This window comes from Carcharodon carcharias, chromosome 1 (genome assembly GCF_017639515.1).
Source record: "Carcharodon carcharias isolate sCarCar2 chromosome 1, sCarCar2.pri, whole genome shotgun sequence".
NCBI lineage: Eukaryota > Metazoa > Chordata > Chondrichthyes > Lamniformes > Lamnidae > Carcharodon > Carcharodon carcharias.
In genome coordinates, this window is record NC_054467.1 from 136,761,734 (window position 1) to 136,775,018 (window position 13,285).

General features: G+C 42.5%; 1 protein-coding gene across 6 annotated transcripts in view; it reads left to right on the forward strand.

Moving 5' to 3' along the window:
* The window catches only part of tbc1d1 (TBC1 (tre-2/USP6, BUB2, cdc16) domain family, member 1), a 263,634-nt gene extending 250,720 nt beyond the window's left edge, over nucleotides 1–12,914 (forward strand). For all 6 annotated transcript variants that reach the window (XM_041184498.1, XM_041184507.1, XM_041184517.1 and 3 more), the window contains 2 exons: nucleotides 8,003–8,176; nucleotides 9,368–12,914. In XM_041184498.1, the coding sequence (XP_041040432.1) occupies nucleotides 8,003–8,176; nucleotides 9,368–9,577 (384 nt within the window). In that variant the 3' untranslated portion in view covers nucleotides 9,578–12,914. The remainder of the gene's footprint in view (nucleotides 1–8,002; nucleotides 8,177–9,367) is intronic.
* The last annotated feature ends 371 nt before the right edge of the window (nucleotides 12,915–13,285 follow it).

Sequence of the window (13,285 nt, forward strand, 5' to 3'; positions counted from 1 at the left end):
GCAGGGAGGGGAAGAGAAATGTCACGCCTAACTAGATGGAAGAATGACAGGAGTTTACATCATATGTGGAAGGCATTTGGCCTTTGGTGTCCCTGCTAGAAAGGAAGTCCTGCATTCAGTGAAAAAATGTTAAACCAAGTGGCATGTATCTAACATCCTGTGAGTTTGCTAGTTACACAGGGTTGAACATTAGTGAAAATAAATACAACAAACATATTTAAGAAGGAGCAGGAAAAAACATCTGTACCACAAGCAATTGATTGCCAGAACAGGGTGATCTGCTTTTACTTTAGAGTATTGGGGTGTGGCATTCAGTGTGATTGCAACCTTCAGATCTATTCTTCTGCAAAACACTGCTAGTTGTCGGAGGCAGCCTGATTTAAAACTGTATGTCCTTTCTGAACATTTCATAGATTTCTTCCCAAGTTTTGTTTATAAAAACACAAATACTTGTTTAGAATTTGCTATTGTAGCTTTGTGTTGGCTGTATTTTTACTCATTTCTCCCCCAATCCTCCAGCAATCTATTGTATAATTTTACGCATTCTTTACAACCATGGTTTGATGAGAACATGCTGTGTTCTGGACTACATGAAACTTGCAGCTCAGGTTTCACAGTTCTGTATCTTGCCATGGGTTGCTTGGTGATGAGGCATATTGTTTATTAATAGTAACTTAGAGAGTTCAAAAATAAAGTGTGAATATTTTTTTACTCCTGTGACGAAAATTAGTCTTGGAGAACGAACTATAATGGCCCAAAATTTCCTTCAACCAGTCAGTGAAAGGCACCTACCATTAAATAGACTTTTCCTTGCCCTGCTTGATGCTATGATGTTTTTCCCTGGAAGTTGCTGGAAGTGCAAGTTGACACTGGCATGATGCCCTCTGCTGGGGAAACAACTGTGTACCTCCTTTAACCAAGCAGATTGAAGTATTCTGAAATTAACAGTCTGAACACGAAAGGACTGAATTTAATGATGAATCCAGGAACAGCAAACATGGCGACGGGGGGAAATTAATTATGTGGGAGTTGAAATTTCAAAATTCTGATGGTGAGTTCAGACTGAAAAATTAAGTCAGCGATGTGGCAGTGACGTGTCGGGTCTCTGTCCCCTGTCGGGTTTCTACTTGTAAGACATTTGCATGTCACGAATTTCAAAAGTTTTAGGATAATAAGCCCTGCCTTCAAGTTTGTCAGCAGCACACGTGAAACTGGTGGCACCCAGTTTCATTTGTTTAAAGGTAGCGTGTACCAGTCGGCTTTGTGCAGCTGGGGTTTCTGGCAAGGTTGTGGAGAACTGGAAGGGGCCTTCGAGGGAGGACAGAGGATGGGGTAGGCACGCAATTGTGCAGTGGGAAGAGCCTAGTTTCTTGGGTATGGTCGGGGGTGCTGGTGGAGGCAGAGTGTGAAGAATGGAATGAGGGGTCTAAAGGGCAGGCTCTGTACTGTCCAAAGTTAGATCGTGTGGGTGAAACTCAGGGTGCTGGCTGGCAGAGGCACATTCACAGTCACGGAGATTTCAATGTGGTGGCGATGTGGTCCAGTCTGAGGTAGAAATATTCAAAGATCTCATAGTGTAGGGTCACGAGATCTAACTCTAAGGATGATACAGGGAGGGTCCAGAAACAGAGGAGTAAACTCGATGGGAATGGGGTTAGGCTCAGGGGTGGAGGATGGTAAGTCTACTTCTAAGATGACAGGATCCAGTGTAATGGGGTGGGATCAAGGGTTTTAGAGGGAAGGTACACAGTGATGTTGGGAGGGTCATAGGTTGCAATGTGAGGGTCACTTGCACATTATTACTGGCCATGTCCAAAAATTCACTTGTAGCTGGCAGCATTATAGATGTAAGTGGAAGGAAGCCAGTGTGGGGTGGTGGAGTTTTGGGTGTGGACACACAAAATGCAGTGCAGGAACTGACCAAGACTCCTTAGACAACACCTTCCAAACCCATGACCACTACCATCTAGAAGGACAAGGGCAGCAGATAGATGGGAACACCACCACCTGGAAGTTCCCCTGCAAGCCACACACCATCCTGACTTGGAAATATATCACTGATCCTTCACTGTCACTGGGTCAAAACCCTGGAACTCCCTGCCTAACAGCACTGTGGGTGTACCTTCACCACATGGACTGCAGCGGTTCAGGAAGGCAGCTCACCACCACCTCCTCAAGGGCAATTAGGTATGGGCAATAAATGCCTAGCCAGCGATGCCCATATCCCATAAAGGAATACGTTTTTGTTAATTTTAAAAAGGAGTAGAAAATCTCACCGCTCAGCAGCTGTATGGATGAAACCATGGCGACGTAGGTTCTCATATCACTGTCTGCCTTCTTCACACATTTACTTGAATACCTATAAGTCTCATACACCCAATATCCCTATAACCTCAGGAGCAGGAGGAGAGGATACAACAAAGAAGGGCTCTCGCCGGTTAACAACTTAGGCTGCAAGGCCAGTAACAGGCAGCACCAGAGGGGGAGGGTGGTCAGGAGGCATCAAAGAAGGAGGCCACTGTCATGGCAGCATGTTTTCAGGACATGGACAAACCACCTCCAAATGCCAGAGTGGCAACGTCAGAGACACCCAAGGCTGTTCCAGGAAGTGGTCACCAAAGTTTGCCAAGACCTGCAGCCAGGTGAATTTGGTGGCAACCTCACACCTGTGGTCCTTAAGATGACTGCGGCGCTGAGCGTTTTTGCCACCAGCTCCTTACAGGGCTCCACAGCAACGTGTGGCATTTCTTAGGCTGCCACACAGGTGCATCAAAGAGGTGACCCGTGCCCTCTTCCATCATGCCTATGAGTTCATCAGGTTCACCACAGATGATAGCAGACAAGCAGCCAGGACAGTGGGCATCGAGGCTGTCGCTCATTTTTCTATCACGCAAGGGTAGTTGACTGCACTTAAGTTGCCATTAGAGCTCCCTTGGAACTGCCAGCATGTGAACCACAAGGGGTTCCACTCTAAACATACAAATAAGGAGCAGGAGTAGGCCCTTCTGCCCCTCGAGCCTGCTGCACCATTCAATAAGATCGTGATGGTAGCCTCAAATCTGCATCCTGCCTACCCCCGATAACCTATCACCCACTTGCTTACGTCCAGCCAGTCTGCAGCCACAGGCGAAGAATCATGCAGGTCCGTGCTTGTCTCCCAGGGAGCTTTCATGACTCATACATTTGCAGAGCTCATAGCTTGCTGAGCTTTTCGAAGCCCCTGTCCAGATTGAGAGCTGGATCCTGGGTGATAAGGGCTGCCCCTTCCAGGCCTGACTGATGACACCAGTGATATTTTCCCACAGTGCAGCAGAAGAGCACTAGAATGTAGACTGCAGCTCCACCAGAGGCATCATCAAACGTTGGCAACGCGCCTCCTCAGATGAGGATGAGTTGGATGAGCCTCAGGAAGAGGACATGTATGTGTATGAACCTCTACTAGATGCTGGGGCCATGGAAAGACATGCTAGGGATACCAGGTGCAATCTCATATATGGGAGATCTGCCCAAGATTGAGGAACCTGCATGACAATTCTCCCATTGCTGACACAGGTTTGCCTGCTCAGGATATCTACCAACCCCTGCCAGCCTACCCCCCCTCACCCCACTCAAGGGGCTACTCTGAAACTATGTTGTCTACCGCCTAGAGTAGCAAGGGGAGTGGATCTCTGTTACACACACTCGCTATGGAAGGCTGTTACCCAGGAAAACTGATGTGCCAGTAGGCATAGATAAAGCGGCCTGTCATGACCAAGATCTCAGAACCTGCTCCATCGTTACAGGTCTTTGACTTCACACAAAGCAATTCAGTTGTCCCTGTGGAACCTAATCTCAAACAGTCTCCTTATCACTGTATATAATGAATCGTCTGCAGAGCCCGCATGTTCCTCTACATCCTGGAAACTGGTGAACATCAAAATTGACACGCACGTGACCATTAAGTAAAGACTGGTCGCAAAAACACACCATAGCCTCTATCACAATAGAGGAGATAGCTAACATTCCCCTGCAGTCTTCAGTGATTGCCAACCATGAGGCATGACTGTATAGTTGTGTCTGTGACTAAGCAAATCCAAAAAAAAATGAGGTACACACGAATGATGTGAAAAGGATACATTGTGCAAAGTTTACATGTGACAGTGAATTTTATAAAAACACCTGTGCCACTGTGGTGCTCTCAAATTCTTAACTTTTCTTATTCCTATCACTCCATCTTGGTGTGACCCCAACATCAGTAGCTGAGGTGGAGGTAGGCTGCAGTGTGATGTATCATTGCCTACAATGACTTGGGCATGCATCCTCTGGAGGTCTGGGACTTGGTGAGAGCTCAGTCCTAATGGAACAATCCTACACAGATGCAGGGGAAACCTCAACCATGCCTACTGGAGGCAATGGGCTCAATGGCAGAGGGGATGAGAAGAGGCCACTCACCCTGTGGCTGTTCTGGGAGGAAGCCTTCGGGCAGTTGGCTCCTCCTTCATCTGTGTGCGCAGTGGCACCTACCTCCCTGAAGGGAAGGGGCAGCTGGATGGAAGTCAAGGTGCCTCGTCTCCCTCTCGCCTAGCTACTGAGCCCAGAGCTCCCAGAAGAAAAAAACAGTTTGGACCAATACTCTTATTTCCCAGTTTTTACTGTTTTTGTGCTCTGGGCTAGAGTGACAGAGTTCAGGTCAGGGCGCATAGGGGTCAGTTGCTTGACCTGGCTCTCTGGTGGTCACCAACTTCTCCATGGAGGAACTCATACCCTCGTATTCCTGAGACATGGCAGAACTCATGGTGTGCGTGGATTCCTCCATAATCTGTGCAAAGTTATGCATAACTCCTATCATCTCTGCCTGCCTATATGTCCTCCTAACCTGCATTTCCGGCAGGCTTCTTTGGCTATGACCAGAGGCTTTTCTGTCAGCGTGAAGCTCAGCAGAGGCCTGCTCCTCCTCGGAGTGACTGGGACATCTGCTGCCACACCCTCCTGCAGCTGCTGGATTGTGTCTGTGCCATGCTCGTAAGAATGTGGACCCAACTCTGAACATAACCATTCTGCGACCCAGGTGGTGGAGGGTGCAGGAGAGGCAGATGAGGGTGCATCCTTTGGGACACTGGTGTCTTTGTCCCCAGAGGTAGAGCCTCTAGGAGTTGCTGAAACTTGGAGAATTGTGGGCACATGGTATGTAATTGCATGTGTTTCCAGTGCCCACCACCATCCCTTTAAATTTTTACATAAATCACGTGGGCACAGACCCCTGACAAGAAAGCGGAAATGGTGCCCACTTCAGGTCCACCTTTGGGAATTGCATACCATGGATTAAATTCTGCCCTTAGACTGGGTGCATTCAATGTCAGATAAGGCACAGAAAGAGAATAAAGAGAAGGGAAAAAATCGGCTAAAGAGATTAGAAATAAGACAGAGAAAAAGTAGGAAAAAATGGCCTTGATCTTCCAGTTCCCAGATCATCGGAGACTGAACATAAAACCAGAGATGCACTTCAGGACTCCTCAGAAGCCCCTGATGCACTGACCCCATGGGAATTGCCTGGGATGTTTGAACTTCCAATGAGCAAGTTCCCTGCTGCCTGGGACTCTCCAAAAAGGTCTTCAACTCTGAGGTAGGGTCGAAGACTGAGGACCATTCTGACTTACTTACCTGGATAGTTACCCAAGAAATGTTAGACAGAAAAATCCTAGTCTAGCTCCTGGGTAATTATAAAACAGATTCCCCACCCACACCTCACCCCTGGCCTCCCCCCGATCCAATCTGACAAGCCCCCACTACCTGACTGGCCCCCATGCTCCCCTTGATCACTGTGTCTCACCACCCACTCCCCCCCCCCCCCCCCCCCCCCGCCACTGACTTCCGCCCGACCCAACCTGACTGGCCTCCACCATCTGACTCCCCAACTCCTCCCTGACCTGACCTTACCACCCACCCCAGCTATCACCCTGTGCCCTCACCCACCCTATCGACATACACACCTACACATTCACCCATTCACTCATACACTGAGAAGCTTGGGGATGTTTAAATTCTCACTTACCAGAAATCACCAGCCAGTGCCTAAATGGGCATGGCTTCTGTACAGATTCTCTTCGCTACTCCCTCTGAGGTTTCCTGCATTGAGTGAGTTTTGCAGGATTCTCCATCGGAAGATTAGCCATAAAAATCAGAGGAAGGTAAGTGGGTAGTTTTTTTGTTTGATCAGGATTGGAAATGGGGGTTCCGATGCTGATCGGAAGATTTATGCCATTACTTTTAAAATCTCCAACACTAATTAAAACTTGAAGGGATGAGACCTCCACATTTTGTAATTGTTAAATTTCAGTGCCAGAGAGGCTCTCTGTAGTAATTAACAGCATCACATCATTAATAGAGCACTTAGATTTGATGTGACTTTAAATTAACTTGTTAAATTTATTAAATTTCATATCTATTATGCAAGTCCAGGAACTTCATGCCCCTCAGTGCATTGGAATGGGGAGTTAGATAGCAAGATACTGCTTTTGTGATGGTGGAGTGGTGCATCTCTGACAGCAACTTTTTGATCTTTTATTTAATCACAAATTTGCTTTCACTTGAAGTTGCTGTGACATGTTTATTTAAATAATAACAAGTGCTATCAGTCTCACTGTTATTTTGACAGCACTTCGTGGCCTTTCTGCTTTTCACACCTTGTTGGTTAGATATCGCTCAAATTTCTCTTATCCTAATAATGTCAGTTGCCCACAACTTAAGAGGAGTGCTATTATTTCCACATTGATTTTTTTCCATTTCCAACACCCATTTGCTTTCTTTGACTGAAATTGCTATTTATGGGGCTTGTGTCTGCTAGAAGCTAAATTTAAAATTGCCCCAAACATTTTTCAGATAAGATCCAAATTTAGGAGGCAAGGCTGGCGATCCTTTCACTGTGCCAGCTGCTGCCAGGCAGGAGGTTGGGGTGTACCTCCTTTAGGGGTCAGCTGTGTCCATTGGCAGCACCCCCTCCCCCACCCAAGATCATACACACACCTCTCCATGGGGTCTACCAGCCAGGCCCATCCAAAATCCCAGACTTCCCTTTAAGTCTGGGCTCCATCAGTCATTTCATGAACTGCCAATCCATACCAACAACCTGCTCTGAAAGCTCTGCTCACATTTTGACAGCTGTGACAAATTGCACCACAGCAGTTGAGACCAATCCACAACATTCTAAATAATCACAGCTCACAACTTTCTAAAAAACGTTAACTCACCCTATCTCCCAATGTTGACGGATCCTTTAAAAAAATTCCAGGATCTGGATCTGTATCTTTGCCAAAAACTAATCGGTCCTTCCTTGGGCCATTCCCTATCTGTTCACCAAATTTTGCTGAACCTGCCTATTAGGTTTTGAGGTATATTCTTTACAAACAGATGAACAAATAAGGGTGAAAATATTACCGCCGCCCACCTTCAATGGCAGAGGTAATGAATCTGATTTAAAAGTTCTGTCTCTTTTGTTGCAAATTTACCTTTAAGCATGGAAACAGGTCTTTTTGAACCAAACTTCTTTTTGTAAAACTAATGGGGAAAGGGAAGTTAAGGGATGAGTTTTCCAGTACTAGTTTCTGTCATCAGGTGTTCTGTTGCCTTCTTCTGAATCAATTCCTAACCTTTGGGACATTAGATTGGAAGGAAACTGATTTTACAGTGACATTTATGTTGCTTATTTGGGGGTATTAATTTTTAATTATTTTAGTAAGGTTATTAAATGGGAGGCTCACATTCAATGTCTCTGGCTCAGTTCAAATTATTTGCATATAAAGAATATATAACCAGTGCTTTAATTATCCAAACCTTTTTGTATAAGAGTCACTTTGAATATTAATTGGAGTTATGTCTGTATATTTCAGCTGTATGTTTGTGTAAGTTAGGGGTGAAAGGTACAAAAGAAATGAAACAATTTGTTAAGTGGGTAGCTCAATAAAAGAGCACCTGTAAAGGAATCTTCATTAATATGTTAAAAATTAACTATTGATGATGTGTCTAGGTGTTTGAGATGGACCTCTCCAAACAATTGCAGGCCTATGAGGTTGAGTACCACGTTCTTCAGGATGAGCTAATGGACTCTTCTGCCTTGAGTGAAAATGAGCGATTAGAAAAGTTAGAAAAAAACAATAACAGCTTACGCAAGCAAAACAGTGATCTATTGGAGGAACTTGAGGTATGAAGTGTGGACTTTGTACAAATTGTTAATAAATGTGCAATTCTAATATTATTAATACTGTGGCAGTCCAGTGGTGCAATATATTGAAAAATAGGATGCTTTTCTGCACATCTTAAATTCCCAGTTTCAACCCTGTCATTTGAAAAGATACAAGCTGGTGTTACAATTATCTGCAGGGAGAGCTGGAGAGATTGCATCTGGTTGCTGTTGTATACATTCTAATGGCTAGCTGTAGAAGACTTATCTGCCTGCCTTCTCTGGGGATTCTGAATGATCCTAGGAATCAATAGGCTGTGGATACACGGCCAATGGAAATTTTCAGTACTGCAATCAATGGATTTTTGTTGGGTATTAGTATCAAGGGTCAAGTAACATTGCCAGGGGATGATAGCTGGACTAGTAATCTAGAGGCCTGGATGAATGATCCAGAAGCATTATCAAATCCCACAATGGCAGATGAGGAATTTTAATTCAGTTAATTCATTAAACCTGGGATAAAAAGCCATAATCAGTAATGGGGACCACAAAACTACTGGATTGTTGTGAAAACGCACCTGTTTCACTAATGTCCTTTTGGGAAGGAAATCTGCTGTCCTTACGCAGTCTGGCCTATATGCAACTCCAAACCCACAGTAGTGTGGTTGACACTTAACTGCCCTCGGAAGTGGTCTAGCAAGGCACTCAAATTGTATTCAAGAAGGCAAAGCCCACATCCTGTGAATGAATTTTTTTAAAAAAGTAAATAAAGTTCTGATACTGACCACCATTGCATGGTGTAGCAACTTAAGGAGGTGAATAACCTACTGCTGTTTGTTCCTATATTCAAGTCTCATGCTAGAAACCTAAGCACATGCTGACATTTTGGTGAGATTTGAAACTGAGGCCCTGTCTTCCCTCTCCTATGCCTGTAAAATATCCAAGACACCATTTCAAAGCAGAGCAGAGAAGTGTTCCTGGTTCCCTGACCAACACTTATCCCTCACTAGTGGATTCTCCCTCACTAGTGGATTATCTGGTCATTTATCTTGTCATTTGTGGGACCAAGTCTGTAAATCAGCTGTCACGTTTCCCTACATTACAGTAATTACTGTTATTCAAAAACTATTTTTTTGGCTGTAAAATGCTTTTGGATATCCAGAGGTTTTGAAAGGTACTATACAAATGCAAGCCTTTCTTTTCTTTATAAAGGTCGCTCATACAAAAATTGAGAGCCTGGAAGCCACAGTTAAAACCTTGCTGTCCAATGAAGGGAAGTTAAAGCAAGCCATCTGTACACTCGAGCTGGAAAGAGCTGCACTTCTGGCTACAGTCAAAGAATTTCAAAAGCAGGTTCCCAGTACTGAACATGCTGATAACAGAACATTTTCTGAAGCACAAGAAAATGATTGTAAAATCTGATGCACTTTACATAAAGAGAAAAAAAAATTAATTAGTTAAACCAGTGGAATTCTCTGGTTGTATCGCACCAAGCAAAATATCCTTATTTGGGTCTAGTCAAAGGCACAACAGTGTCCAGCAATGTGGTTCTAAAATGAATTACTGCATTATCACTTACTGTCAAAGACAGATCAACAGAAGATTCCTTTCTCCAAGAATCGTGTGAATTTATTTATATCTAATGGTTACACCCTGGTTTTTATATAGACCAATTCTTAACCACAGGATTTGGATACAGTGTTTGAAGTTATAGTATCCATAGTATGTTGTATACAGCCACAGTTTAGATGGAACCATATACTTGCAGTGTCTTATGTTTGAACCTTTTGAACTAGCGGATTACTTCCTAGGTGTTCACTCCATTTCAACATTTCAGGTGATAATGGTTTAACAAATCTACTCTAAAGTTTCTTTTGCCATTAATTGGGCATTATGGTTCTCTTTCCATAATTCACTTTCTTGCAAGCAGTGTTTTCATAGGCAAGCAGTATTTTATTTTTACCTTCTGTACAAAAGCATTTCTGTACTTTTGGTTTGTATTATTTGTAATTAAGCTAGATAGATAAACATTTGGACAAATAACAAAGTGTGTTGGCCTAACCTACTGTGGCTCAATTAATGTAGAACAATCACATCACAGAGCAGATGACAAGAAAACTGAGAAGCAAGGAGAGATGGGATTTCTGCTATTATGCAAATATTGCATTGCGGAGAAATTAAAAGTGTGGAGACAGGGTATTTGAATTTGTGCTAGGGTACTGTGCGAACTTGTTTCTGGAGCCATTAAACAGCTTGTATAGTAGTGTGACCAGCAGTTCTACTCCAGTATTAGTGTTTTATAATCACTGCAAATTGTTCATTTTCTCTCTTTTACAGCTCTGCTACCCCCATGAGTCTGGAGTGTAAATGTCAACGTGCATGTGTGTAATGACGATTATATCTCCCATCATGTTACAGCTGCTGTCTTTACTTTAAATCTTTGTATCTCACAGGAAAAAATTACACTCCTTTTTTTAAATCATTTTAATGAATCTACCAAAAAGAATTGTTAGGATCACGGTGCTTTGGTTTCTCATCTCTCACTTGCATCATTCCCAAATTTGCATGGTATGGCTGGACAGAAACGTAGTGAAGGAATAAAAGAAATTAATAATTCAAACAAAGGCTGTTGGCATTTATGCTTTTTCCACACACCTCTGAACACCACTCCACAAAACAATTACACAGCACTGTATGGGTTCTAAGTAAAATAGTATTCTTGGTGAATCATTGAAATACACATTTCTAGTTTACCAGTAAAGAGGTCAGGAAGATAAAGGGAATTAGCAAAAGTGAGACTTCTCAAATGGGCATTATTAGCTGATTTTTGTATTTGTAGTTAAATTAATATTAAATGCATTCTGTGAACAATGTTAATACCTGCTACAAAAAGAACTTGAAGTACCTCCAAAGGCAGTGACAAATGTTAATACAAAAATAAGAATATGGGCAAGTAAAAATTACATTTCAAATTAAGTAGTATTTTTATGATAATTGTACACCACAGTTGATAATGTATTATGGAAAGCGGCTTATTATCCATGTTTTGACAGTGTCACTATATCACCATTATGTGAATAGGAAGTGGCTAGATAAATGGATAAAATGTTAACCATTGTTGTATGGAAACTAGAGCCTTTTACTTTTGTCTTGCTTACAACAAAAACCTGCATTAGCATTTACATCCTGTGACATTCTTGTACCCAGTGCAAAGGTTACTTGCCATTTATTGAGAATTTCACTTAACAGTGAAGTGCATAAGTACATTGATGCAGTTTAACAGTGCTTGACAATTGATTAAGTATCAAAGGTGGACAACCAGTAAATGTGAAGAGAATGAAAATACACACCAACTGAAGGTTTGCTCAATAGACTTGGGAATCCAATTGAATAACACTATATCCATCAGCTGATGTATTTCATGAATTTAAAACCATAATTTCAATACATTTAAGCCCAATTATTTGTATTGGAGACACATAACCAAATACTTGGATAAGAAGCCTTTGGCGAGGATACTCAACATTAAATAACTGCTGTGTCAGCTTAAATATGTTGAAATGGATTGATGTCTGTCCTTCTTGCAATTTTTTTTCACCCTTCACTAAAGAACTCCAGAATTAAAGAGGGAAATGTCAAGTCACATTTTCTTGTCTGTTCATCATTTTAACACGCTCTTTTGAACTGTTCCAGATAAAAGGTGAATAATGTCGCAATCCAGCCAATCAATTATATCAATTGAACTGGTACGGAACCCAGCTGCATAGTTTTATTTTTCAACTAAGAATGGGTCTGCAGAGGAGATATATAACATTAAAATTGGAAGGTAGACCAGAGATTATAAAAATTATTACTATCATTACCTGAACCAGTTCCCTAAAAGCAAGGGGCAATACAGATGTTGGATAGCATTCCGATTTTGTGATTGTGATGTATTTGAACACCAGCATAATTAATTGTGTTTTACATGTCCATGTGCCTTCTTAATATAATTCTGATTCCTCAGTTGTAATGTTACATAATGAGAGTGAGCCAAGATGTATGGTGCACATTAAACAGGTTGCCACAGAAGTGTTTTTTTTTATATTTATCCCTTCAGTGAGTTTCTTGGTTGATGGCTCACAACAGTTCATGTTCAGGCTTGATTCAGTTTCTTTATCACTAGCTATGTGCCGTAAGCTAGTCGAGGACTGTTACTGTTTATCAGCAGTTAAATCACAAACAGTAGTGTGAGACTTTAAATGTAACATGAAGGTGCCCGCTGGTCTCTGAATAAAATTGATTTGGGTCTGATTTGGATCGATGGATAACAGGTCAAATGATGCAACTGTGAAATTCAGAAATGGCTGGTATGTGCATCTCTCCCACTGCTGGGTCTGCAGTGCCATGCTTAAATTTAACTGTAGTTCAACGTTGAGAATAGACCTCTGTTTCTACCCTGGTACAGATCTAGCGAAAGAGCTTGACAATTACAGAATGTTTACACTGCCATTTCAAATTTGCCAACACTTGCTCCTTTTGTATATATCTGTTTGGGCTACAGCATTTAAGAGTGGAATATTGCTGCTGATTTTTTAGTAATTATTACCTTATGTCTGTAATTCGTGGCAAACATGTCCCTGTGCAAAATTCTATGGGTAGGGCAGGTGGAAAAAAGGATGCACTAAAGGAACTGAGCATGTGCAGAACTGTAATGAAACACTGTTCCTGTTTCCAAGTTTGAAAATTTAATCAATAAACTGATTTGAATCACTGTTAATTTTTTGTTTTTTGTTTCATTCATATGTCTTGGATCCCAAAAATTGACGCTGCATAAGGACTGGGATGTATTCACAGTGAATCTCTGCTGCTGATCCCAATAGACATTGTGTGGTCTAGGAGCTGGGGTTAGCCATTTAGCCCTTGTTAGCCAGCCAGTGGAAGTTGCCCATGGAGTACACCTAAGGAAGCATTTTGACAGATCTGGTGGAGGTTGCTGTGTAAGTTGGGCGTTGGAACTCCCCTTTCCACTCTAGAAATAAGCTATAACTTTGGTAAAAGGCCCCTGCCTCTTCCTACTTCAAGGATGGGTGGAAGCTTCACCCCAGAAGTCCAAAAGAAGAAACCTCTGTCTAGAGCCATAAATTGATC